The sequence below is a fragment of the Oxyura jamaicensis genome, chromosome 1, assembly GCF_011077185.1.
Source record: "Oxyura jamaicensis isolate SHBP4307 breed ruddy duck chromosome 1, BPBGC_Ojam_1.0, whole genome shotgun sequence".
Taxonomy (NCBI): Eukaryota; Metazoa; Chordata; class Aves; order Anseriformes; family Anatidae; genus Oxyura; species Oxyura jamaicensis.
In genome coordinates, this window is record NC_048893.1 from 160,475,743 (window position 1) to 160,500,706 (window position 24,964).

General features: G+C 34.1%; 1 protein-coding gene across 18 annotated transcripts in view; it reads left to right on the forward strand.

Annotated features, from left to right (window-relative positions):
• Positions 1-24,964, forward strand: part of MYCBP2 (MYC binding protein 2) — a 194,981-nt gene that overhangs the window by 94,206 nt on the left and 75,811 nt on the right. For 17 of the 18 annotated variants that reach the window (XM_035320138.1, XM_035320146.1, XM_035320190.1 and 14 more), the window contains 18 exons: positions 101-197; positions 2,129-2,321; positions 2,928-3,202; positions 4,021-4,242; positions 5,815-6,006; positions 6,983-7,189; positions 7,345-7,476; positions 7,768-7,946; positions 10,271-10,413; positions 11,247-11,347; positions 12,571-12,789; positions 14,102-14,327; positions 14,678-14,796; positions 16,515-16,602; positions 19,814-19,866; positions 21,003-21,175; positions 21,853-21,997; positions 24,300-24,512. In XM_035320138.1, coding sequence (XP_035176029.1) covers positions 101-197; positions 2,129-2,321; positions 2,928-3,202; positions 4,021-4,242; positions 5,815-6,006; positions 6,983-7,189; positions 7,345-7,476; positions 7,768-7,946; positions 10,271-10,413; positions 11,247-11,347; positions 12,571-12,789; positions 14,102-14,327; positions 14,678-14,796; positions 16,515-16,602; positions 19,814-19,866; positions 21,003-21,175; positions 21,853-21,997; positions 24,300-24,512 — 2,977 coding nt within the window. The remainder of the gene's footprint in view (positions 1-100; positions 198-2,128; positions 2,322-2,927; positions 3,203-4,020; positions 4,243-5,814; positions 6,007-6,982; positions 7,190-7,344; positions 7,477-7,767; positions 7,947-10,270; positions 10,414-11,246; positions 11,348-12,570; positions 12,790-14,101; positions 14,328-14,677; positions 14,797-16,514; positions 16,603-19,813; positions 19,867-21,002; positions 21,176-21,852; positions 21,998-24,299; positions 24,513-24,964) is intronic. The other variant, XM_035320179.1, reaches the window with a different exon arrangement.

Sequence of the window (24,964 nt, forward strand, 5' to 3'; positions counted from 1 at the left end):
TCTGTTAAACCTTTCTTTTTCTGTTGTTCTTCAACAATAGAAACAGGAAAGCTCAGTACAGAATTTAGGTCAGTTCTTAAATCTTAAATTGTTCTTCCAGGCTGCCAACAAGTGATGGTAGTGCATCCAAAGGAAAACAGCAAACCAGTGAACCTGTGCATATTTTAAAGAGGTCTTTTGCCAGAACTGTGTCAGTGGTGAGTATTATCTGGAATCCTTTCTGTTTTGTGGATGTTCATTCATACTTACAGAACCGAAAAATGTATGTGTGGAAATCATTGGGTTTTTTTGTTTGTTTGTTTGTTTTTTTTTAATCTGCTGTATCAAGGAGAAGTTACACTGTTACATAGAACTTCTGTGTTTTGATTTTGTTCATTTGTTTTTATTATTTATTTGTTTTCTGAAGTTTGCAGACATCAAATTTAAGCCTAAGCTAACCTGGGTATTAACCTTATGATGCAAGCCTAGAAATATTTTTGTTTCTAAGGTTTAGTTTACTTTTCATGTTTGAGTTTCTTAGTTTCCTTTCTGATTGGCTTTGTTTTGTTTTGTTTTGAGTTTTTACTTACTGATTGCATTCAGTGTAAAAGTCCTTACTGTGAAGAAATTAATATTGACAGATTTCATTTTAGTTTAGTTTGGATTAGTTTTGAAGGAGCTTAACAGTATGCTCTTTTCTGTGGCTTTTACATTGCCAATTAGTCATTGGTAAGATTCATTTTCCTCTTGGATGCTTTCCAATATACATTGAGCATTAGCATTTAATTAAACTCTGATAAGCTGAGGTAAGGAGTATTATTAGGTACAACACCCTGAAACTATTAGTAGAAGATAGTCTGCAGTTCTTCATGTACAGCAGGAGGCTGGTCAAATTTTGAGGCATAATGCACTCCATTGGAATGCTATATTATGACGCAGAATAAGGCCAATTCCATCTTTGTGTTTTCATAGTACAGTCCCGTACTTATCTGTTACAAGCAATGATGATTGGTTTCATCCTTTTTTTCAGTTTTATCCCATAAAATATATTTTATGCTGCATTATGTGTACTGTCAGTATTCTTAACTAACAGTTACATAGAAGTTATCTCCTACATACAGACATGTGCAGTCTGTTTTTCTTAAGCAGCTTTTTTTTCCTTATTTACGAATTCTGCATTTTTTCAGTATTCTCAGTGATCAGAATGATCTTCCAGTGTTCAGATTAATTCTAGAAAGTTGATACGATTTGTGTTTTTTATAATCATATTATTAGAACATAATAGCTACTCTAAATATGTTTACTTTGAAATTTTGGCATTAAACTAGGGACTACTGTGTCTTTTAATACTTCACATTGTATCTTCCTTCTTCATTATTTTGATGCTATTATCCCTCACCACAGATATGAACTGGCATAAGAGTTTTATCATTCTAGAGAATCAGGTATTCTGGACATTGTATACAAAACTGAACAGTCAGCGTGTTCGTTGCAGCTTGAGGGTATACCTGCACCTTGTAGGTAATCAATACCAAATACTTGTAGGCTACCTTCTGTACAGCTGTATGAAAGTAACACATTTCATAACAGTAGAAACAAATTCTTGGATAAAGAAAACTTTGTAAACCCTCAGATTCCTCATGGACTACCAAGTGCTTCTGTTGAAATTTCCAAGTACTGTAAATGTGATATAGTTCCCATGATCTTACAGATCATAACTGCTTAAAAGCAAGGCAAGACCAGCCCTGATACATTACCATTATGGCAAAAATGTATTCTGTTAAAAGTAAGTATCACACTATTCAATGCAGATTAAACAAGTAAAATTTACTGAAAAATCTGTATTACAAATGAATACAAACAGCTGTTAGTTCTTAAATAACTGAGAGACTTCCACATGCCTATTATTATAATGTGTTATGAATTGCTTTTAGGACAGTAATACAGTGAAACCCTACCTTCTCAATTTGCATATTCTCAAATAGGTTTTGTCTTCTATGGCATATTTGTGTAGGCATAGGTATGTTTTCAGATTAAATACTGATATAGATGTTTGCATTTCATCTTATTCTGTTGCTGAAAGTTCATTTTTTTGTTTTGTTTTTTTACACAAAATCTGTCTTCCTTTACACTTCATATCCTGAAATAGGAATGCTTTGAGTCTTTATTGAGCATTCTTCACTGGAGCTGGACAACACTGGTGCTAGGAGTTGAAGAACTTCGCGGACTTAAAGGATTCCAATATACTGCTACTCTTCTGGATTTAGAAAGATTACGTTTTGTGGGTACTTGCTGTCTGAGGTTGCTGAGGGTCTACACCTGTGAAATATATCCAATATCAGGTATTTTTCTTAATTCACTTGTTTCCTATTTATCAGCAAATAATAATATACAGGACATTGACAAGATTGATCTATTCTTGTAGAGTATACTGTAAGATGAAATTGCTTCTACAGATATTTTTATTAGAGCAATTAAGAGACTGGAAGTCAGATATGGGATATTTGCAGTTAACTGCATAATCAAGTGTCCAATACCACATGTTTACACTGAAACTCGTGTATTTTAATTTTTGTTTTGCTTGACAGTTGAGTTCTTTTAATCCATTTTTTGTCTTAATTTCTCCCATTTCTGTGCATAGTACGTGCTTTGGTAGTGAGCACAATTTAAATCAGAAAGACGCTAAATGTTTTTCATGCCTGTAGTTAAACAGTACTTATATTAAAATGCAGCATGTATTACGAAAGACTGGAAAATTGGAAGTTTTTGATTTGCAGGTTTCTTTGATGTAGCTTAACACACCCTTCACTATTTAGCTTTGTGAAATTAACTTTTCTAAATATACATTAATCATTGTTGCTAGTTATTTTATTTGCATGTATAATGTGCATTTTATATGAAAATGTTTAATTTATTGAACATGAATGCTCTTCTTTTTTGTAACCTAGCTACGGCTAAGGCGGTTGTAGAAGAAACCAGCAAACTAGCAGATTGCATTGGAAAAACTAGGACCTTGCTGCGAAAAATCCTATCTGAAGGAGTTGATCATTGCATGGTCAAGTTGGACAATGATCCCCAAGGATATCTCAGTCAGCCCCTGAGCCTTTTAGAAGCTGTTCTTCAAGAATGCCATAATACTTTCACAGCTTGCTTTCATTCTTTTTATCCAACACCAGCTCTCCAGTGGGCATGTCTTTGTGACTTGCTCAATTGTTTGGATCAGGTATGTTGAAGTGTCACAAGTGAACATTACAACTTAGCTTGCTCTTGTGCTCAAAGAAGCTAAGCAGTTTTAAAATTCTTTATTGCTTTTGTGTGTTTATCATGGTTTGCAATTCAAATTCTGCTGTGGCCAAGAAAAAAATGCTGCACACTGCTTTTTCAGTGTGTAGTCTATGCTTTATATGTGATTACTGTCGCTGCACATTGCTTAGAAGCATACTTGTGGAATTTTTGATACTAATAATTTTTCACTAATAAACAAGTAATTTCTCATTATTAAATGTTGCAGCAGTGCTGTGATCCAGCAAAGTAGATGAGAAGCCGGCAATATTATCCTATAATCAGCAAGTTTCTCCTAAACATCTTGCTTATTGTGAATGAGCATCCCACATCAAAACAGTCTAGTTGCTCGCTTGCATTAAATGAGATATAAACAATTTGTTTCTTTGCTTGAAAATTCATGTAGTGTATTAAAATCTGAGGAGGAAACAGTTCTTTAGCATATTATTCTAATTAAATTTTAATTATAAGAAGACTTCAAGGGAGTATCATGATTTCAAAAGTAATTTTAATGGGTTTATTGTTCTAAAACATATGTCATTTAAAAAAAAATAATTATTCCAGTTTGAAAGATCTGAATCAAAGCTCAGGAGAGAAGATAATGTAAAATTCACAGCAAATCTAAAAATATATGGAATTGTTTATTTAAGCTATTTCTATAATTACTATAAAACTGGAAATTTCCTTTCAAAAGTTGTTCTTCCTCATTGACTTTGAATGTAACAGTGCATTTCTATTAATTCCTTTTTATGTTTTTAGGACATCCAAGAAGCAAATTTCAAAACCTCCAGTAGCCGGCTTCTTGCTGCTGTTATGTCTGCTCTCTGCCACACTTCAGTGAAACTGACCTCTATTTTTCCAATTGCTTATGATGGAGAGGCATTGCTGCGATCAATGGTAAAACAAGTCAGCACTGAGAATGACTCTGCTCTGGCCCATCGTTTTCCTCTTTTGGTTGCACATATGGAAAAACTTAGTCAGGTTAGGCTATGTTCTAAAAATGTAAAAACCTGCTTTACTTTGCAACAAATAAAAGTCATGTAATTTAAAATTTTAGTTTTATAAGGTTATAGCTGAATTGCTTAAGTGCTTTCTTTCTAAAAGATCTGTTTCAAAAATTTATTACTTTATCAAATTTTTATATTTTGGTCTGAATTACGCCAGTTCTTGCCTGTTTGAGGAAAAATGTTTGAGAAAGGATGTTTATTATGGAATATTAAAATGGTAGAAATCTAGTTTAGAGTTGTCTTCTGTTACACAGTGTTCTCTGCAAGAGTTTCTCAGCTTTTGCACATGATCACAAGAATGAACGTGTGGGTAGATACAGTGCTTTGAGGAACAGTCAGCACATCTTCAGTAAAAAATATATGTTTCAAACTGAAGTTTTTAAAGGAGTAAACAAGCAGGTGGACAAGGGAAGTCCAGTTCATATAGTTCTACAACAGGTTGTTGAACTGTCAAATGCTGTATTTTTGCAGAAATTTTGGAATTTCAGAAAAGATTTACAGGAATGAAAAGGGTAAAGATGATAAAGATCTCGGACTACTAAATAGTTTTCTTCACTTTAAAAGACGAGAAGGGTAAGGTCTAATGAAATTGTGAATGATGCATGAAAGGTAAATAAATGATAGTCGTTAAGTCTTCCAATACCAAAACTTTGCAGCAACCAGAGACTTTAGCAGACGGTAAGTTCAAAAAGTAGCTGTTCTTCCTTAAACATGTAGCTAAGCTGTGGAACATCTTTCTGCAGAACATTTCTATGATAAAAGTTTTCATGGATGTAAAAAGCATCTGTGTAAGTTGATGAAGAAAAAAAAACCACCAAAACCTGTTAAATGCAAAGATAACATTTCCATCTTGGATACAGCTCTTTCTTAACAGCTAAAGATTTAAAGTGTTCCGTGCAGCTATCTGTACAGGTTTGCTTGACGTGATTGTCTTTCCTGTCTGTTCACTATTGGATATTCTTGTAAGACAGAATGGTGAGAAAGACAAGCCTTTGATTCCAATCAGTGTAGTCTATTCTTAATGACTGGCAATGACTTTCAGTAGGTATAACTATTTTGAAAAACAGTGGATGTCATTTAAATAGTAGACCCAATAGGTACCAAAGTTTAGATTTGTTTAACATTCTTCATTCAGTAAACTGTTTTTATGAGCTTCCCATCACTGATTTCATCTTACCCTTTTGAACAGAACATTCTCTTTACTAACATCAAAGTCAAAAAGCTTCTGAGTTTCCTTTTAGGCAATGGGGAAGATAGTGATGTGAAGAGCTCAATAGGTAGCCATTTATGTGCTGTAATCTGTTATATGCTTAAAAACTAAGAAACTAAGTAATCTATGGTGTGCTTACGTCATGGAGGGCTATAAAAAAAGCTACATTTGAGGACACCTATATGCAGTATTGACAGAGGAATACATGTTATGATGGCTTTGAATTTTTTTACCCCCTAGACATTTCTTATTAATAATAGTCACTGATTCATTAATTATTAATGTTTAGAATATGTGGAAAGAATAATGTTATTTGCCATTTTTCTCTTTATGCAGAGCGAAGAAAATGTTTCAGGGATGACAAGCTTTCGGGAAGTGCTGGAAAAGATGTTGGTCATTGTTGTTTTACCAGTCCGGAACAGCCTTAGACGAGAAAATGAACTTTTTTCTTCACATCTAGTTTCTAATACCTGTGGGTTGCTTGCTAGTATTGTGAGTGAACTTACAGCATCAGCATTAGGATCTGAGGTAAAGCTTCCATAAGACCATTCCTAGAAGAAGTCTTTTAGGACAGGTATATTATGAATGTAATCCATGCTCTGACAGCAATTATCTAGGTGTGTAGATCTTTTACAGATGCTGTAATTTTTCTCAGCAGCTTTCAGATGTCTAAGTTTTTTTTATAAAGTTCATGGTATTAAGTAATTTTTTTTTTTCATGTATGCCTACACATGAAATCATCATGCCTACATACTCATGAAATGTATTCATTTGGTGTTCATTGGAGGCAGTGGCACGTCCCTGAGCGTCTCTGTGCCTCTGATGGTATCATGGGTCCTCCATGTGTTCTATCTGCTTTTGGTTATGGGTCAGAATTTATAATGTGTCTTGTTTATGCATTGTATAGCTTCCACATTGTATTCAGTATTGTATCATACACATATTCAAATTATAGATACATATGAAAGATGTCATTAGACTTCTTCCAGTTTATTTGGTTTGTATTTGAAAATTGAGAATGGTACTGAGTCTAATTTCTTAAAATCCAGAGTTTCAAATGTATGAATCTATCATGTTGTCAAATGATAGGAATGTATTTGATTTTATTAAATGCACATCACAGTTTGCGTACTATCAGCATTTTTTTTTAACAGAAAGTACACTTCTAATAAGATTGATTAAAGACCTTATTATTATTATGTAAAATATGTATCTTTCCTCTCCTGGTATTGACCATACCCTAAAGCAGAAATATGCAGCTCTTCTTCTTGAGTCACAGTTAGGTTATTTTTTCTGATAATTCATCCCACAAAATATATGTATTTAAGTGCTTGAAAAAAAAATAAAATTCCTAATAATTCTTACTTAACTCATAATTACCTTTTTTTTTTTCCTTTTTACCTGGTACTGAAAAGAAGTCCCAATAGTGACATCTACTTTGCTTTATTAAAGTTGTCTATTGTTTAACAGTTAATTTCTCATGCTTCTGTTTAATTTTCTACAGGTTGATGGGCTGAACTCTCTTCATTCTGTCAAATCCACTCCAAACAGATTCACTAAAACAAGCCAGGGAAGAAGCTGGAATACTGGGAATGGATCCCCTGATGCAATATGTTTCTCTGTGGACAAGGCTGGTGTAGTTGTAGTAGGCTTTTCTGTTTACGGTGGAGGGGGAATTCATGAGTATGAACTGGAAGTATTAGTTGATGATGTAAGTACTGCATTTGAAAAAACTTCTTCAGTTTTGTTTTATTTGTAATGATGTGTTTAACAATTTCTGTGAGAGAAAATAACTGGCATATTTCCATGAATGTGCCATGTATTTACCTAATAAATGTATTAAAATGTCATTGGTCTTTGATTCAGAGTGATCATACTGGAGATTCAACTCATTCTCATAGATGGACATCTTTAGAATTAGTTAAAGGAACTTACACCACGGATGATTCTCCCAGTGACATAGCTGAAATCAGACTTGATAAAGTTGTACCACTGAAGGTAAATCAAAGTACATATCTATAAGTATCATATGACTCGTAGAAAACAAAACCTAGAGGGTTCAGTATAATAGTTCTTTTGTTCACACATCTACAGTTGATTTTGACATGTTTGCTTTGTAAATTGTCACCTTGTAACTGAAAAGTGCAAATCCTGGAAGTAAAAAAATTAAAACTTTACTTTTATAATAGCATAAAACAGATTATAGTTGAAATAGCTTTCATAATACCATAAAGCCTAACTTACATACTTGTTTTAAACTGCATAGTGCTTTTGCCTCTCTTTTTTAAGGAAAATGTGAAATACGCGATTCGTTTGAGGAATTACGGAAGCCGGACTGCCAATGGAGATGGAGGAATGACCACAGTTCAGTGTCCAGACGGTGTAACATTTACCTTTAGTACATGTAGTCTGAGCAGTAACGGTACAAACCAAACACGCGGACAGATTCCACAGATTCTTTATTACAGGTTTGTATGTTGTCATGATCTATTTCTAAGAAAAGTAAATAAAACTATATGTGCTATTATACCACACCTTTTTAGAGAAGTAACAGAACTAAAGACATCTGAAGTGTGCTTGAGGAAAGGTTATTTAGCAGCAGTATTTTGTTCTTTCAGTGTAGTTTCAGTCTTAGGGTATTTAGTAAAGACAGCTTTTGGAGCACCAGTTGTACAGTCTTCTATTAGATTCTCTTATTTTTGAATTGGCAAATACTTTGTTAGTTCATCTCTCTTGCAGGATCCATTGTCTACTCCTTTTAAAGTTACAACATGGGGGACTGATAAGATGCACTACTACAGTCTGGCTTTTTTCTATAACCTCAGAGATTTTTGAGAGACTGTTGACTGGAATGTTCCTCTCTCTGATTCCATTCAGTTCCTTCCTCTATTGCCTGAAAGGATTGTATAATGTAGAGAAGCAAGGTCTGTTTATTATAGGAACTGTTTCCTATCTTACTGTAAAGCTCAAAGGTATAAAAAGAAAAATTGCAAAAAAATTAATTGAAACATCTGACTGTCCTTCAGAGAAGCTTTATGTTAGCCTTTCAAGATGAATTCACTTAAGCCAATGCTTTAATGGAAAGTATTGCTCTCAGTTCTGAGGCACTTACATTGATAGTAAAGAAAATGTGATTTTCAAAATGTAGTAGTGTCTCAATATATTAATTAGTACCAATGTCTGTATAGCAATAAAATGTCATACCCCTTACTGAAATCTCAGTTTCTGTGGTAAGTTGTTGATCATCAGTAAGTAGATCCAAGTAAAATAAGCAAAAAATAATAATTTGATTCCTAGTTATGCGGTAGGTGCACATAACTAATAAAAGATGAAGATGATAAAATAAGGAATGTAACAGGTAATGACATATTTTGGACTAAGAAAATTTTAAAGGAACTAAAATATGAAGAAATGAAGTTTCTAGCAAAATTGTAGTAATATCATAGTTAAAGATACAAGTAGTTCTAAATTATTTTGAAATGAGGTTGGCTTACGTTGATTCAGAGATCCAACTTGTCAGTAATAACAGTAAGTGCAAGTAAACAAGTAATAAGTAATAACAAAGAATGAAATTACAGTGGTACATACCATTGCACTTCCATTGATTTAGTCTCTTGGTATCAAGGTCATCTATGTTTAGGGAATCCCTTCAACATTGGAATTCCTGATTTCATTAGAGTATCAAAATCATACGTGAAAATGAGAAGAGAATACAAGGGAAAAACTTTTATTCCCATTCCTCAAATTTCTCCTCTTAGGAGCAAAAGAGGTAACAAAGTACGAGTTTCCTTGATTTCGGAATGGCAAAGTACACAAAAGTTAAATTGAAGCTTCATGGTGTTCTAACTTAATAATAAGCATTCACTGTCAGTGACGGATAAATTTAAATTAATACAGCTTGAGGCTGACAACAAAAGTACAATTTTAGGATACAGTGACAAAAAACCTTTTTGTAAGAGTGGTTGATTTAAGTGATAGAGAAGTATAAGCATTCTTGCTGTACATTTCATTTGGTTGCACTTTAAAATATCCTATGTAAAGTCAAGTCATTGAGCATTCTGAGCTGCTATTTCTGGAATCTTAATATTGTGGATTTTTTTTTCCTAAGTTCAAAACATAAGAAATCCAAAAGAATGAGAAATTTGCTTTACCTGTAGACTGAGTGATTTCAGTTGTCTATGCCACTGCTAAATCATTATCATATAGAAGGCTTGAATTAGCTTATGCTTATCTTTGGAGTGCTGTGAAAATAACAATCGAAACATCTTTTATATACTTTAATGGAATAGTTTTGTGCATAATGTCCATGTATTGATTAGGAGAATCTAATTTGACATAAACAGTAGATCTCAAAGAGAAAACTATTTGTTAAGGTTAAGCCTAACATTGTATTTCAAAAACATAATCCTTAGAATAGGGAAGGGGAATCTTTTTCACAGTTGGGATACTACAGAATTATCAATAGAAAGAGTTTCAGTGGCTTCTGTGAAGCCTTTGGTATTGTTCTGTTTTTATCAAGATAGATTCTCTCTTTTGGAAAAGCATAACAATTAATGAATTCTAAGATTTGAAAGGCATCCAGTGAAAACAAGCATTTCAGAAATACGCTTTTCATATTTCCTGGCAAATAAAAATAAATTAATAACAAATGGCAAACACTGAGGTATCGCCTCCAAAATATCCTCAGTGGTTAGATTTAACTGTTTTAATTATTCTGTGCCAAAAACAAGTGAGACACATCTAAGTTAATTTTGTATTTTATGAACTTACTTTAACTTAATCTGTCATCCAGGAGTGAGTATGATGGAGATCTGCAATCACAGCTTTTGAACAAAGCTAATGAAGAAGACAAAAACTGTAGCAGGGCTCTTTCCGTTGTGAGCGCTGTTGTGCGAGCAGCCAAAGACTTGTTGCACAGAGCTCTTGCTGTAGATGGTAAGACTTTTGAAAACTGACTTCCAAAATTGACTTTTCAGAACTTCTTTCTTTGCTAGGAGGAGTTAAGAGTAGAAAATCAGTGATATAACATTTGTAATATTTCTCTTATGTCTTCAGAAAATATTTTTCTAAGCTGTCATAGCTGTAGGTTATCAAACTCTGAGTAACTTTTTAAATAATTGAGTTACTCTTAATCCTAGACACATACCTATTACAAGTTTGGTCATCAGTTTAGCAGACATCATATTAAAGCTAGTAAGATTCTGTATTCCCAAAAGATATGCTGTAATGGATCAGTACCAAATTTTATTGCATGTTTCATGTGGTTCGAGGAAAAATAGTGTATGTAGTGCATCTATAAGCACTTAAATACACATTTTTCAGAAATTCAGACATTAGTCTTAAAACTGAATGTTTTTAAGCTACCATATTCAGCCATTCTAGAAAAAAATAGAGGAGTCCATAATATTGGATAGCACTATAGAAATTGATTTTGAGATTGGATATTAGATACTAAGTACTAGATTTTATAGTATAGAAAATATGAAGACATTTTTACAAACTGATGAAGAATCAATAAAATTATGCTATAAAACAAGGAAAATTTTTAACATAGATCTCTATATAGTGTCATGCTTATTTCAGGTGAACTTTGCACACTAATAATTTGTTTTGAATTACAGTGCCAAGTAGCTTACAGTAAAAGCTAGCGTAGAAACTGGAATTTTAACTCATAAGAAGGAAACCAGAAAAATAAGATGTATTTTGAACGGTGATCTATTTGTTATAAAGAATATTGTGATACTTGTGTTGTAATTATCTTTGTTTAGCTGAAGACATTCCAGAACTACTGAGCTCTTCCAGTCTGTTCTCAATGCTGTTACCCCTCATAATAGCCTACATAGGACCAGTTGCAGCAGCGATTCCCAAGGTATGCTCCTCAACAGAAATTACTGAAGAAATTTAAGAAATTTAAGAATAAGGAAAAAGTTTACTCTGAAAAAACTGAACATGGTGATTTTTTATAATTTTATGAATTAGTGATTTATGTTTGACCACTTTACTGATGATGAAATTTCCAAGAGTCAAGAAATTTTAAAAACATGTTATACTTGAACTATTATGAACTTTTTAAAATTTACATTGAAACCATCATGAAAAAAACACAACCCTATGTAAGCAGAGAAAAAGAAGATAGTCTTGGATAGGAGGAAAAGTCAAAAAGAAGGATCTGGATTTATTATTTATTTATTAATTAATATTGGTGGGATAGAATTTCTTATATATTATATGAATTCAGGTTTTACAATGAACATGAAATCAGTAGTAGCTGTTAATTAAATGAAGATTATTTCTATGAATTTTACAGTTGGGAGGATGTCAATTATCAGCCAAAATAACCTTTTCATTGGCAAAACATATTTTCACGTGTCTGAAAATCGTGAAAATTGTCATTATATTTACAAGTGTTGCCAGTCCTTACTTAGTAGACACTATAGTCTTTTATTGCATTTTCATGACCTGTAAGATCCCTTCTAACTTCTCTATAAACTGGGAGAAAAGAGGACTGACCACTTAAAATCGAACAGATTCATTTCTTTAAAAATAGCTTGAATTTGTTGTTACCTTGTCACTATGATGAACTGAAGTTTCCAACAAGTGTTTTGTTTCAGAAGTGTTCTTCTCTTTTGAAAATCTCATAAAAATGATAGAGAACAATGCACTGTTTATCAATGCATGCATTAAGAATATTCAATATTGGAAAAATAACAATATTCTTAGAAAACAAAGTACAACTGGACTATGAGTTCAGTACAGTGTTTGCTTTTTCTCAACTTACAATTATTGTTCATTAATGTTATGGCTTTCTAGTATTAGGAAGCTTTCTCTGAGTCTTTTAATGTAGATATCTCACAGCTGCAAACAGATTCTTGTTTCATTTTTGGTAAGTGTGTAAGAGGAGTATTTGAGATTAATGTGGTGATTCTTTTTCTGCAAGCATTGTAGATGTAGGATTGGAAAATATGACTAAATGAACTGTGCTAGTGATATTCTGAGAATATCCAGAATAACCCTTGTAGAGAAATGCAAGTTTGAATATTGTTTTCACCCTATCGTAAGTAATAATTTAGTGGATGTGGTGTTATGTTTCAGGTTGCTGTTGAGGTCTTTGGCCTAGTGCAACAATTACTTCCTTCTGTAGCAGTTTTGAATCAGAAATATGCTCCTCCAGCTTTTAACCCAAATCAGTCTACAGACAGCACCACAGGAAATCAACCAGAGCAAGGGCTTTCAGCTTGTACTACCTCTAATCACTATGCTGTTGTGGAAAGTGAACATCCCTACAAACCAGCCTGTGTTACTCACTACAAGGTAAACACCATTTCTTGTGTTGTTGAGAAACGGTTTGCCATGGATGATAACTCATATTGTCTAATATAGGAGACAGTTTTCCATATTATTACTGTACAGCTTTCTAGACCTGTCTTTATTCAGTAAGTATGGGGAAGCAAGTAGTTTTAATCTTCTAATTCAGCTGTCTAATACAAGCACCTGAATATGTTCAGTCTTAGATTTTCCTACTGTCATGTACAGTTTATTTGTTCTAACTGTACAGACTGCAGAAGTTGAAAGTCTTTATGTAGATGTTACCTCAGTGCTAAAACAATGCTTTGTAAAAAATAGTTAATGTCAATTCTGGTCAAATTCATGTGTATTGTAGTGTAGGGATCTGCCAGTTCAAACTTTTCACAAATTACTTTCACTTGGACCATGATTTTGCCATGATTTTTGTCTCTGAAGTCCATTTAAATGAGTTGAGTCACTTTTAATGGGATCCATTCTGCCTTACATAAATGACTATTAAAATGAATCCAGATTTTCCTAAATGTCAATAGAGAAGGGGTGTTTTTGTTCAGCTGAGTAAAGGTATGAGGTATTAAAGGCCTGAAATATAAACCCAGTGCTTCAGTTTGAGAAGTAGTGAGTTTTGTGGTGGCATTGATTCCATAACTGTAAGTCCAAAGGTAACAAACCTGGAATCAAGTAAGATCTTGAGGAAGTAATTTCTTAAGTGGAATAGTTTCGGAAAATGTATCTATCTGACCTTCCTCAAGTGATTATTGTTTTGACAGTTTATGGAGCCTATCTGAAGCTCTAGTCTTAGCTGTTAATACTTTTGAAATCCTGTAACTGTTTGCTATCATACTGAAGTCCATGTTCACAAGAATGCTTCAGCTGCTGTATGCTTTTCTAGGATTGCACAAAACAGAAATGAATGTGTCTTTTGAAGTTCGTATTTAAAAGGGTATTCGAGACTGAATTGTTTGTAGTAGTCTGTCATTTTTTTTAACTGTCCTCTACAGAGTTCTTCAAAACAAAAATAATCACAAAAGGTATCCTAAGCGTAAATGCTTAATCTGGACATAAGTTAAAATACCTGATTATAGCAGTTCAGATGTACCTGAATTTCAAGGAATAAGTTAGGTTACTGAAGGATATGAAAACAGCTCTACAGAATTTTGTAACTGAATCATTTTCGTAGCTTGAATCTTTAAGAACATAAGACAAAGAGGAAGTAAAGAATTGAATGTTTGGGGAAAAAAAGGAAAAGTAACAAACAAAAATTAAACAAACAAAAACACTTGCACATAATTAGGTTTTTGACCATTGTTTTTTATTTTAGGTGACTTTTCCTGAATGTGTCAGGTGGATAACAATAGAATTTGATACTCAGTGTGGCACTGCTCAGTCCGAGGATGTTCTTCGTTTACTAATTCCTGTCAGAATTGCACAGAGTCTGGGGTTTGGACCAAAGCATACTTCTGTTCATGAAAATCTTAATTCATGGATAGAACTGAAAAAATTCTCTGGATCTTCAGGATGGCCTACAATGGTATTAGTATTGCCAGGTAATAAATATATATTGCAGTAATTTCTATTGATGTGAATTATAAAAATGATGAAAATAAATGTGACTTTTCTGCAAAATCATATCAGAAAACAAAATTGAAAAAGTGTCTTCATCCAAGATAGCAAGAGTTCATTATGAGGCATTGGTTGTACATCAGTGAGCTATGTTTATATTAGGTTTCTTTTTTGAAGTGTTAATCTGCGTGTTATTTATGTTTTTATTTGCATGGTGCTTACACAGCCTACATTTGGTTTATGTTTATGTTCATGTGATAGAAACATTTAAAAAGAGGAGAAATATTACAAGTTCTATTTTATTTATTTTATGTATCGTTTTACTTCCTATAAGGAAATGAAGCTCTTTTTTCTCTGGAGACTGCATCAGACTATGTGAAAGATGAAAAGGCTTGTTTTTATGGTTTCAAATGTTATGCAATTGGATATGAATTTAGTCCAGGATCTGATGAGGTAAGGAAAAAGTGGAACGGCTATAAATGAACCTATAAATTCATTCTTATATGACCAGTTTTTGTTGTTGTTGTTGTTGTTGTTTTTTGGTAAAAGTAACTGATTTGTACTTCTGACTAAATAGAACTAGCAAAATACTTTTAAATGATTTTCATATAATTTTAAAACTTTTATTGCTACAGACACAATTTGTTTGGAATTCTTTAATCTGAATATATTGGTGTTGTGGTTTAACCCGACTGGCAGCTAAACACCACACAGCCGTTCGCTCACCCTCCCCCCTCCCTCTCTGGGATGGGGGAGAGAAACGGGAAAGTGAAGCCTGTGAGTTGAGATAAAGACAGTTTATTAAGATAGAAAATAATAATGATAATAATATGTACAAACAAGTGATGCACAATGCAATTGCTCACCACCCGCTGACCGATGCCCAGTCCAACCCCGAGCAGCCGGCCCCCCCAGCCCGGCTAGCCACCCCTATATATTGTTTAGCATGACGTCAGATGGTATGGAATACCCCTTTGGCCAGTTTGGGTCAGCTGTCCTGAGTTTGTCCCCTCCCAGCTTTTGCTGCACCCCCAGCCTGCCCGCTGGCAGGACAGAGCGAGGAGCTGAAAAGTCCTTGGCTTAGTATAAGCAGTGCTCTGCAGCAATTAAAACATCAGCATATTATCAGCACTCTTCTCATCCTAATCCAAAACATAGCACCCTACCAGCTACTAGGAGGAAAAATAACTGTCCTAACTGAAACCAGGACAATTGGAATGGCTGTGGGTGTTTTTATTTGTCGGGGTAAGAACTGTGACACTCTGCAAATACATGGCATTATGATTTTATCCATTACATCAATAGGATATACAATTATCTAAAATTCTGAAACCTCTTTATACAGATGAATTACTAAATATAGTATGAACATGATAGAAGTTCAGATTAATAAAGGCTTTGGCTTGTGAAACAATATGATTACCTTTAATATCTTTATTTATTCATAGATCATTTTCATAGACATATTCATAGACATATTCATGTCAGAGATCATAATAAAAGATGTTTGTCTTATTTGAATTACTAGTGGCCCTAATGATAGAGGTTTCCCATCTCCCTCAGATTTTTTGAGGGGTTGGTTTGGTTTGTTTTTTTCCTCCTTCGTGGGAGGAATTTGTCTGATGTTTCTTGGAAGTGCTAAATCATCCCCAGATGTAAGTCTAAGTGTGTAAAGGAGAATGTAAAAACTTTTTTCCCATCCTTGCATCTCCAACTAGAGAGAGAGAGAAGAGGAAAACAAAATTATGAACAGTATTACCTTTAGAGAAGACAGGAACATGAGCTTTTGTGGTATATATATACCACATAAACTGTACATCTGTACAGCTTAGAAGAGGTACTTCTTTGTAATCTGAATATCTATGTGTAGGTTTTTTAGTTGGGTGTTCCCTTTCTTTTTAGCATCAGTCATCTTCAGATGTTCTTACTAGGCTACCCAAGCATGGTAGCACTTACTGGTCTTCTTACCTAGTTGAAATTGTTCTAAAAATGGTGGTACTCAGGCCCATTAAAACTCTGGCCCCACAATAAAACATGGCAGTCTAGCTGTACGACAAGAAGCATATCACTGAGAAACTTCAAACTGGAACATACAATTAATATCTCTTAGGAAAAAATATTGTCAAGGAAACCCATCTGTTGTCATATTTTCTGAATACTTTTTTTTTAAGGGTATTATTCAGCTGGAGAAAGAATTGGCCAATTTAGGAGGGTCATGTGCAGCAGCTTTGATGAAGAAAGATCTAGCACTTCCTATTGGTAAGTTCTACTCGACTTTGTTACTTCATCGTTTCAGGGTTTTTGCGTAAATTCTGTCTGTCCGAATGTAGTAAATGCTCTAAGCCCAAATGTTGCTTTTAACTCTAAATAATCATACACAATTGATTTCAAACTGAATTAATCAACCAAGATAATAAAATAATGTTGTTTTCTGCTTAAACAATTATGGAAAGAAGGCAAACCTAGTTATTTAAATCTAAATCAACTCACCCCATCTACAGGTAGTGTGTATCAGTGTACAAGCTATGTCCTACAGTTCCCTTGTGGTACTTCACAAATGTGCAGGTATCTTATTTGTATTTCCCTTTCACTGTTTTTTTCTCCCTGCACTGCACACCGTTCTGAATAAGGAACACCTGCAGCAATGAATTGCAAAATTTAGACTTACTAGTTTAAAATTGAGAGTGGCCATTGTATCTGTAGAGAATCTAAAATATTGCTGCTGTAATTTTTTACAATTATAAAAAAAATATTGCATACTTTTACAGCAGATGCAGTAAACAAAAGTTTACAGGAACCCAAATGCAATTTGAAATATAAGGAAAAGTAAGAATTTATGAAAATAAATGAATATGGAGATTGAGTTTTAGACTGTTATAATGATGTAGCTGTATTCTGTATGATAGTATTTCTCGTAATTAACATTTATGTATAGGAAAAATGGATTTATAATCTGTAATAAGGTATCTTTTGTTCATTTTAATTTAGGAAGGCAAATGAGAGCTCAGATAGTATTAAGGAGACTAGCAGAGAAAAATATGTATTAATGAGCAGGAGGGCATTGTTCAGTGTGCAGTTATAACCACAAAACTTAATTTGACTTTTTTTTTTTAACTTGGTACTTTGCTTGTGTATTTGAATGTACAAATTTCTTTCTTTATGTTGTAAATAAGCACCTCAACTGCACTGGTAAATCTGTATTTCTCTCTGAAAAGAACAGGCAATTCTGTAGTTTAAATAGAGTGCCCTCTTCTGTTACCCTTCAAACAGCCACATTAACTCCTTCTCTTTATTGATTCTCTTCTATACAAAAAAAGAAGCTGAGTATGAATGCTTATAACTTCAATTCCCGGGTTTTCTAATGCTTCATTCTTCTTTCAGAAGAGGTTTTCATTCTAATTTTGAATATCTAAAGGAAAAAGGGAAATTAGGTGATATGTGAATTGGTGCCTTGAAAAGTGCTGTATTTTATGTGCTACTGTCATTGCTCATCTGTGGAACAGTATAATTTTATTTATGAAATGGAGAGTCCTTTAAGAAAAAGATACGTAATCATTTGTGATATAAAAGACTGTATTCTAGTGCATACACACAAGAAGGTCCTTTGCGTTAGAGTTCTCTTACTTCATTTTATAATTTCTACAATTTTACCTTAGTTCCAAGTGTAGGTGTATATAGTTTAAAGAAAAAAGAAATTACCCTAAGGAAAAGCTTTGCTTCAGGAGGGAATAAGCAATTTAACATATAACGTCTGAACTTTTGCATTCAGAAGTTAAGCATCTGAGTCTAAGCTAGTTGTTCTAACCTTCTTTTAGAAATAATATAGACATCTTCAGGGGATGGTTCATGTCATTCTATAATGAACATCTAAAAAAAAAAATCACTGAAAGAAGATGCCTGTTTCTCTTCCATTTGCTGTAAAAATATCTTGTAATACCTACGTCTGAGTTCATTATCTCATGCCTCACTGCCCAAAAGTAGGTGAAGTAAATCCTCCATTTCCCTGGTTATATTTAGACCTCTGTATTCAACTAAGTGATCTTAAAACCTGATGACTTCAAATTAAGAAACTTCACAGATATCATGGCAAAATTAAGAAAAGTAGGAAACACATGGTTGAAAATTTTCAACATAGAATTTTGTAGGAGGTTGTGCAAAGAGCATCATGGGATAGATAGGATGAGTGAAATGACTTCAAATTAGTTGCTAGTTGTTACGGGAATCCTTGTCGACCCTTCCATCCTTACCACTATTTGCATTATTTTCATGGCTGCATCATGGTGTAAACGCTTTGCTGAAGGAGGATATCCTTCACAAAGAATTGTCTTGTTTTTTGATAACTGTTGTAGTGGATATTCTCTGTATACAGTAGGCCAGATAATTGTATAAATGTTCCTATATAATCACTAGGAAAGAAAAAAGTGCTTTGAAAGGGCATCAAGAGGGCTTTAGCTGTTTTTACTCCAGAGGAAAATGCACCAAATGGTGATTATTTATTATGAAAATTTTATCTTTGAGAGTACACCCAAATATTGAGTTACCGTGTCAAAATGCAGTATTTCCTCCTTGCAAGTTTTCTAAGAGTTAAATTTAAGATGTCTCTACCCAAAAGAGACAATTGGTTTGTGACTGAGATCTAACCTAAACAGCAGTATGGAATTGATCAATGCATTATTTAATTGTTTAACATTATTACTTAGTTGTTTCAAATTCTGTAGAAATTGAATTTTATTCTGAGAGCAGAGTTTCTATATATCTGTATTCCTTAGAATTTTTTAAATGCCTTAGGACTTGATCACTCTAATTTCTCTTTCTCTCTCCTCACTAATAGAATTGCCTGACTTGTTTTGAGAGAGACTAGAAATATTATAACCTTACCTGTTTGACTTTTCATTTCTGTTAAAGACTGTATCTGGCAAGTCTGTTCTCACTGGAATCAGGCCTTTGAGTTGCATTTTTGAGAAAGAAGTGCCATAGAGTAGAATTAATTTGATTTTTATGCTCCGGGTGGATTCATAATTTACAAAAGTTTATCAGGTTTTTAAATACGTTTATTAGGGTAAGTTCTTATAAGGAAGTAGTTGTTCCGTAGTCTTAAGTACTGCTTCCTGGCAATCAGCTTGACCTCCCAGAATCTTTTTCCTAGAAGTATCTAGTTGCATCCAAAGATTTGCCATACGGTCTTGGAGATAAGTACCAAATTCGATTTTTGTGTAAGATATATTGTTTATTTGCTTGTACACTGAACTACACAGTACTGCATGTTTACTAGGTTTCTTAGCAGAAGTAAAAAAAAAGATTAAAAGATTCAAATATTAATCTTTCAACTGCCGTTTAAACAATATTACACATCCCCCTGCAAACTTAACATTTGTAATATAAACTAAACAAAATGGAATTTCAGATTCTATAATGCATAAATAAATGCTGTTATTATTGTTATGAAAAATACATGTTTATATTTTTACAGCAGGTAATGAATTTGAAGAAGATCTTGAGATTCTTGAAGAAGCTGCTTTACAGGTATGCTGTTGCTTTTAAGTCTTGCAGTAAATCTGCTTATAAAATATCAGATAGGAGGTTAGATCACCTTACATCTTGGTTGCATAATTTAATAAATTTTAAATAATCCTTCACATGTCTTTGTAATTGCAGAAATAAAATAATTCTTTCAGTTGAACAGTAACATCTATGAAGTTCTGGTTAATATGTCTGTAGTTGTTCTGGATTGATGATATAGTTTGGTTGTTGTGGTGGCAGCTGATGCTGGTCAGTAGCTCCCTATTTTTTGCCTCTAACTGATGATGAACAGTGAAAAATGAATTTTTCATTTTCTCTCTCTCTCATAGTTAATTTCAGGGCAAATATTTTGAAATTTAGTTGTTCCTGTACTTGCTAGAAAAACACATCAGTGCTACAATATCATAGCATAGGCATGAGATGACAGAACAGTAAATAGGAACTGTTGAGGAGGAATCAGATATTCTTGAAAGATTTTGTTTTTCAGCAAATCTGTTCTTGGATCCATTGTATTTTAATTCAAAAAGTGAACTGGGATTGTGCATACAAGTAATGGATGACTCATTTTTCACTTGTAGTCCAACCTGATATTCTATGCATCTTTCCACATTTCTTATTTTACTCTGTCTCACCCCAAAATATCTTACTCAAGAAGTAAGTTATTGTCTCTAGCCTTTTATGTTCTTTTGGAATGTTCTAATTGGTTGCATTTTCAAAAGGGCTTTCTTCATTCTTCTCCTGGCCATAATTCAACCAGTAAGGATACTCTTAGCATCAAAGTTCATGTTTCCTTATTCTTTCTTCCAGAAACTCTCCCTCAATTCAAGCTCATTTAGTCTCTCCTGACACAAATTATTGACACAGCGTTTTCTAGACTGAGTGGACAATACTTTCGATGCCAGTAATTAGTGTTTTCTAAACCAGATAATTCTGTTGTTAGGAGCTGACTTTTATTTATTTATTTATTTATTTCATCAAAGTAATTTATCCGCTTTGCTCCTTCTGGAATGGTTTTCAGTCCCCCAAATGTCTGTGCCAATTACTGTCATATTATGGGAAAGTGTCTAATGTAAGATACTGAAAGACTTATCTTTATGTCTCTTTTATCCCCACCCCACCTCAAAATAAAAAAATAAAAGGTGTGCAAATCTCATTCCGGCATTCTTGGAAAAGGGTTGGCATTATCTCACTCACCAACAATACTGGAAGCCCTTGAAGGAAATCTTCCACTGCAGGTACAAAGCAATGAGCAGTCATTTCTGGAGGATTTCATTGCTTGTGTACCAGGATCAAGTGGTGGACGACTTGCAAGGTAAAAAGCTTGTGTGCTTCATGAATAAACCTATGACTTCATAGCTGTAAAGTTTGCAGCGAAATAGAAATTGTTTAGTTGTATGCTAAATTTTAAAAACTGTGCACTGTTGTTTGGCTATAGAAGTAGCTATGTAAATTTAATAACTGTTCCAAACACTTGTTATATTTGTTATCCTTATGCCTAAGTTGGAGAGAGATGGATTTGAAGGGTGCACTGTTTGTTGGATAAGGAATTGACTGGATGGCCACACCCAGGAAGTTCCAGCCTGTGTGCCAAGGTGGAGGCCAATGACAAGTAGTGCCTCTCAGGGGAACAGTTTTAAACTAAAAGAGGGGAGATTTATATTAGATGTTTGGAGAAAATTGTTTAGTCTGGGGGGTGGTGAAGCAGTGGAACAGGTTGCCCAGAAAAGTTGTGGATGCCCCATCCCTGCACGTGGTAGGGGGTTGTAAATAGATGATCCTTAAGGTGCCTTCCGACTCAAGCCATTCTACGATATAAGTAAAACTGTTTGGCTGTGTTGGTTTTATTCATATAGTAGGAAAAAGCATATATTTAATTATTCATACCTTCTGCATTCTTTCTTAGGTGGATATCATGTTTGTTCAGAATAAGACTTTATCTTTTGAGGGGCTAGAAGATATTTTAATGATAAGTGTCTGTCTTTGCTGTAGATGGCTTCAGCCAGATTCATATGCTGATCCTCAAAAAACATCATTGATTTTGAATAAGGATGACATTCGTTGTGGTTGGCCAACTGTTATTACAGTACAAACAAAAGACCAGTATGGGGATGTTGTTCATGTTCCTAATATGAAGGTAATTATTGCAATCTTGGCTGTTCTTATACTTCATCATGTCTTCGTTTAATATTTGTTGTAGATATTCCACAGAATACTCTTGTGGGCAGAATGTGGCATTCTTAAATTCAGTGGACTTTTTAACCCGTAAATCCACAGAACTGTCAAATTCCATATTATGCCAACACATCTCATGCAACTTATGTATTGTCTGTAATGAGCTACACGTATATAGTAGTGGAAGTGCCCACTTTTAGACCTTTGGTGGTGTTGTGGTTTAACCTGGCCGGCAGCTAAACACCACACAGCTGTTCGCTCACCCTCCCCCCTCCTTCTCTGGGATGAGGGAGAGAAATGGGAAAGTGAAGCCTGTGGGTTGAGATAGAGACAGTTTATTAAGATAAGAAATAATAATGATAATAGTGTGTACAAAACAAGTGATGCACAATGCAATTGCTCACCACCCGCTGACCGATGCCCAGCCTATCCCCAAGCAGCCGGCCCCCCACCCCGGCTAGCCACCCCTATATATTGTTCAGCATGACGTCAGATGGTATGGAATACCCCTTTGGCCAGTTTGGGTCAGCTGTCCTGGGTCTGTCCCCTCCCAGCTCTTGCTACAACCCCAGCCTGCCCGCTGGCAGGACAGAGTGAGAAGCTGAAAAGTCCTTGGCTTGGTGTAAGCATTGTTCTGCAGCAATTAAAACATCAGCATGTTATCGGCACTCTTCTCATCCTAATCCAAAACATAGCACCCTACCAGCTACTGGGAGGAAAAATAACTCTGTCCTAACTGAAACCAGGACAGGTGTAGTGGTGCTGTATAAGGTGACAAGAATCCACTTGTAAGCCAGGAAAGAGTATTATAAATTGTAAAGTGAATAAAAGTGATGGAAAAAAGAATCAGAAGCACATTGGTAAATCATTTTTAGTTGCAGCACTTCTCCCCTTTCTAATATTTGGAAGTTCCTGTAGTCTTTGAACTTTTTAACTGGCAAGATCTGAGATTCTTGATTTTTGCTTCGTCCTCTTCAGTTAATCACAGCTGTTTTTTTATAGTTGTTGAAGTACTGCAAAGGAAATGTTCATGACCACCTGAGACAGAATTAGAAAACCCTTCCGGGCTTCGGATTAATACCTATGGGATATGTGTAAAAGTTGGCTGTTAGTTTTGAGATAATGAAGCATGCAAACAAATGAAATTAAACACAAAATGTTAATCACCTAGTTTTAATAAATTAGGTTACATCTATGTTTTAAAGCCTCCTGTTTTTCTGGAGTAGTACAGATATTTTCAAGTCTTGCTTTTGTCAAGCACAAAAATAGGTGAAGTACCTTAAACAAAGGTAAGATTCCTACTATAAAAACTCTTAAGACTAGTCTTTGTATATGATGTAATTGACTTATCTTTCAGTGTACTGTAAATTCATTAATAACCAGTGAGTTTTAAACAAAAATACAAGAATCAGTTTAGACACACAATTTGAACATAATACAAATGTGTAGTTAATGACACAAATTTGTGACAAAGGAAGTAGAAAACTTTTAGTTACTTTATTCTACAAGTGGGAAAAAGATGTGCGAATATAAACACATCAAAATAGTTGCTGGATTTGTTATTTAATAACTATTTTTCTGCACAAGTATATTAAAGTAACACATAATTTAATTAATTATTCTGTTGGACTCATTCAGTGTTCAATGTACTGAGGTAACTTCCAGTAAATTAGGTCAAATTTTGATAAATAGCATATGACATCTGCAGCAACTAAACACTTCATTGCAGATTTAGGATGAGTAATGCATACATTTATTTTTCAGGTAGTCTGTTCCTCCTCAGAAAACTAAGTTCTGCCAATTCTTTGTTACCTACACTAATAGATGTCTGTGGTACTTCTGAAAAGAAAAAAAAAAAGATAAAATATGAACTGAAGTGCACAGTACCGATATAATAGAGTGCTGTGCCAGGTCTGGCAGGCACTGATGACTCACTCTGAAACCTGAAGCATTTTCTGTTGTCAGCAAACTTAGCCAGTACACCTATACTGTGCTTCTTAGGGAGTGCTCTGCAACTGGCAAAAGTTAGCTAACCTTACCCTTATCGATCACGTGCAAAGTCAGTCAGGTGCTGCTTTCCTGTACATTTACATTCTTAAGTTTTACTCTAAGATGTTGTTCTTGACTTTGTCTGTGTAGACGCATGTTTTTGACATAACTAGATTAGTAGCAAGTACTTTAGCAGGTCTAAAAGAATGTGTGGGTTTGCTTTCTCCCTAAATCATTTCCCTAAGTCATCTCCCATATTCTGTGTCTGATTATAGGTAGAAGTCAAAGCTATTCCTGTTTCTCAGAAAAAAACATCTTTGCAACAAGAGCAAGTTAAAAAGGTGCAACGGATACCAGGGAGTCCTGCAGCAGCTGCTTCCCCTACTGCTGATATGACTTTCGGAGGACTTCCTTCACCAAAGCTTGATTCTTCTTATGAGCCAATGATCGTAAAAGAAGCTCGATATATTGCTATTACAATGATGAAGGTAAATTACTGTTACTTGAGCAAGATAACTATAAAATCCAGTATACAAAGTGGGTAAAAGTATGCGAAGAGGAAGGGGTAAAAGTATGTTTCAGTTTGATCACAATCTAAAAATTCATTAGTTGCAAATTACTTTGATTATATTTACTAAGGTCAGCAGAAAAGTAGATGCTTCAAAATGGCCAACCGTGCCTGAAATATAAAGCAAAAAATAAATGGGTTTAGTATATAAAAAGTTGTATATTCAATTTAATAATTGTATATATAAAAAGTTGTATATTTAATTTTGATTACATTGATTAGTAAACTAGTCTGAGTGAGAGGAGAAATAAAAACAGCTATCGAAATAAGACAAGCCTCTCTACCTATATAGGACTGGAGTGTTGCATAGAACCTATATTAAAACCTGTAACTGGTGAACGTAAGAAAAAAATGGGAGCTAAGCAAAGTTAG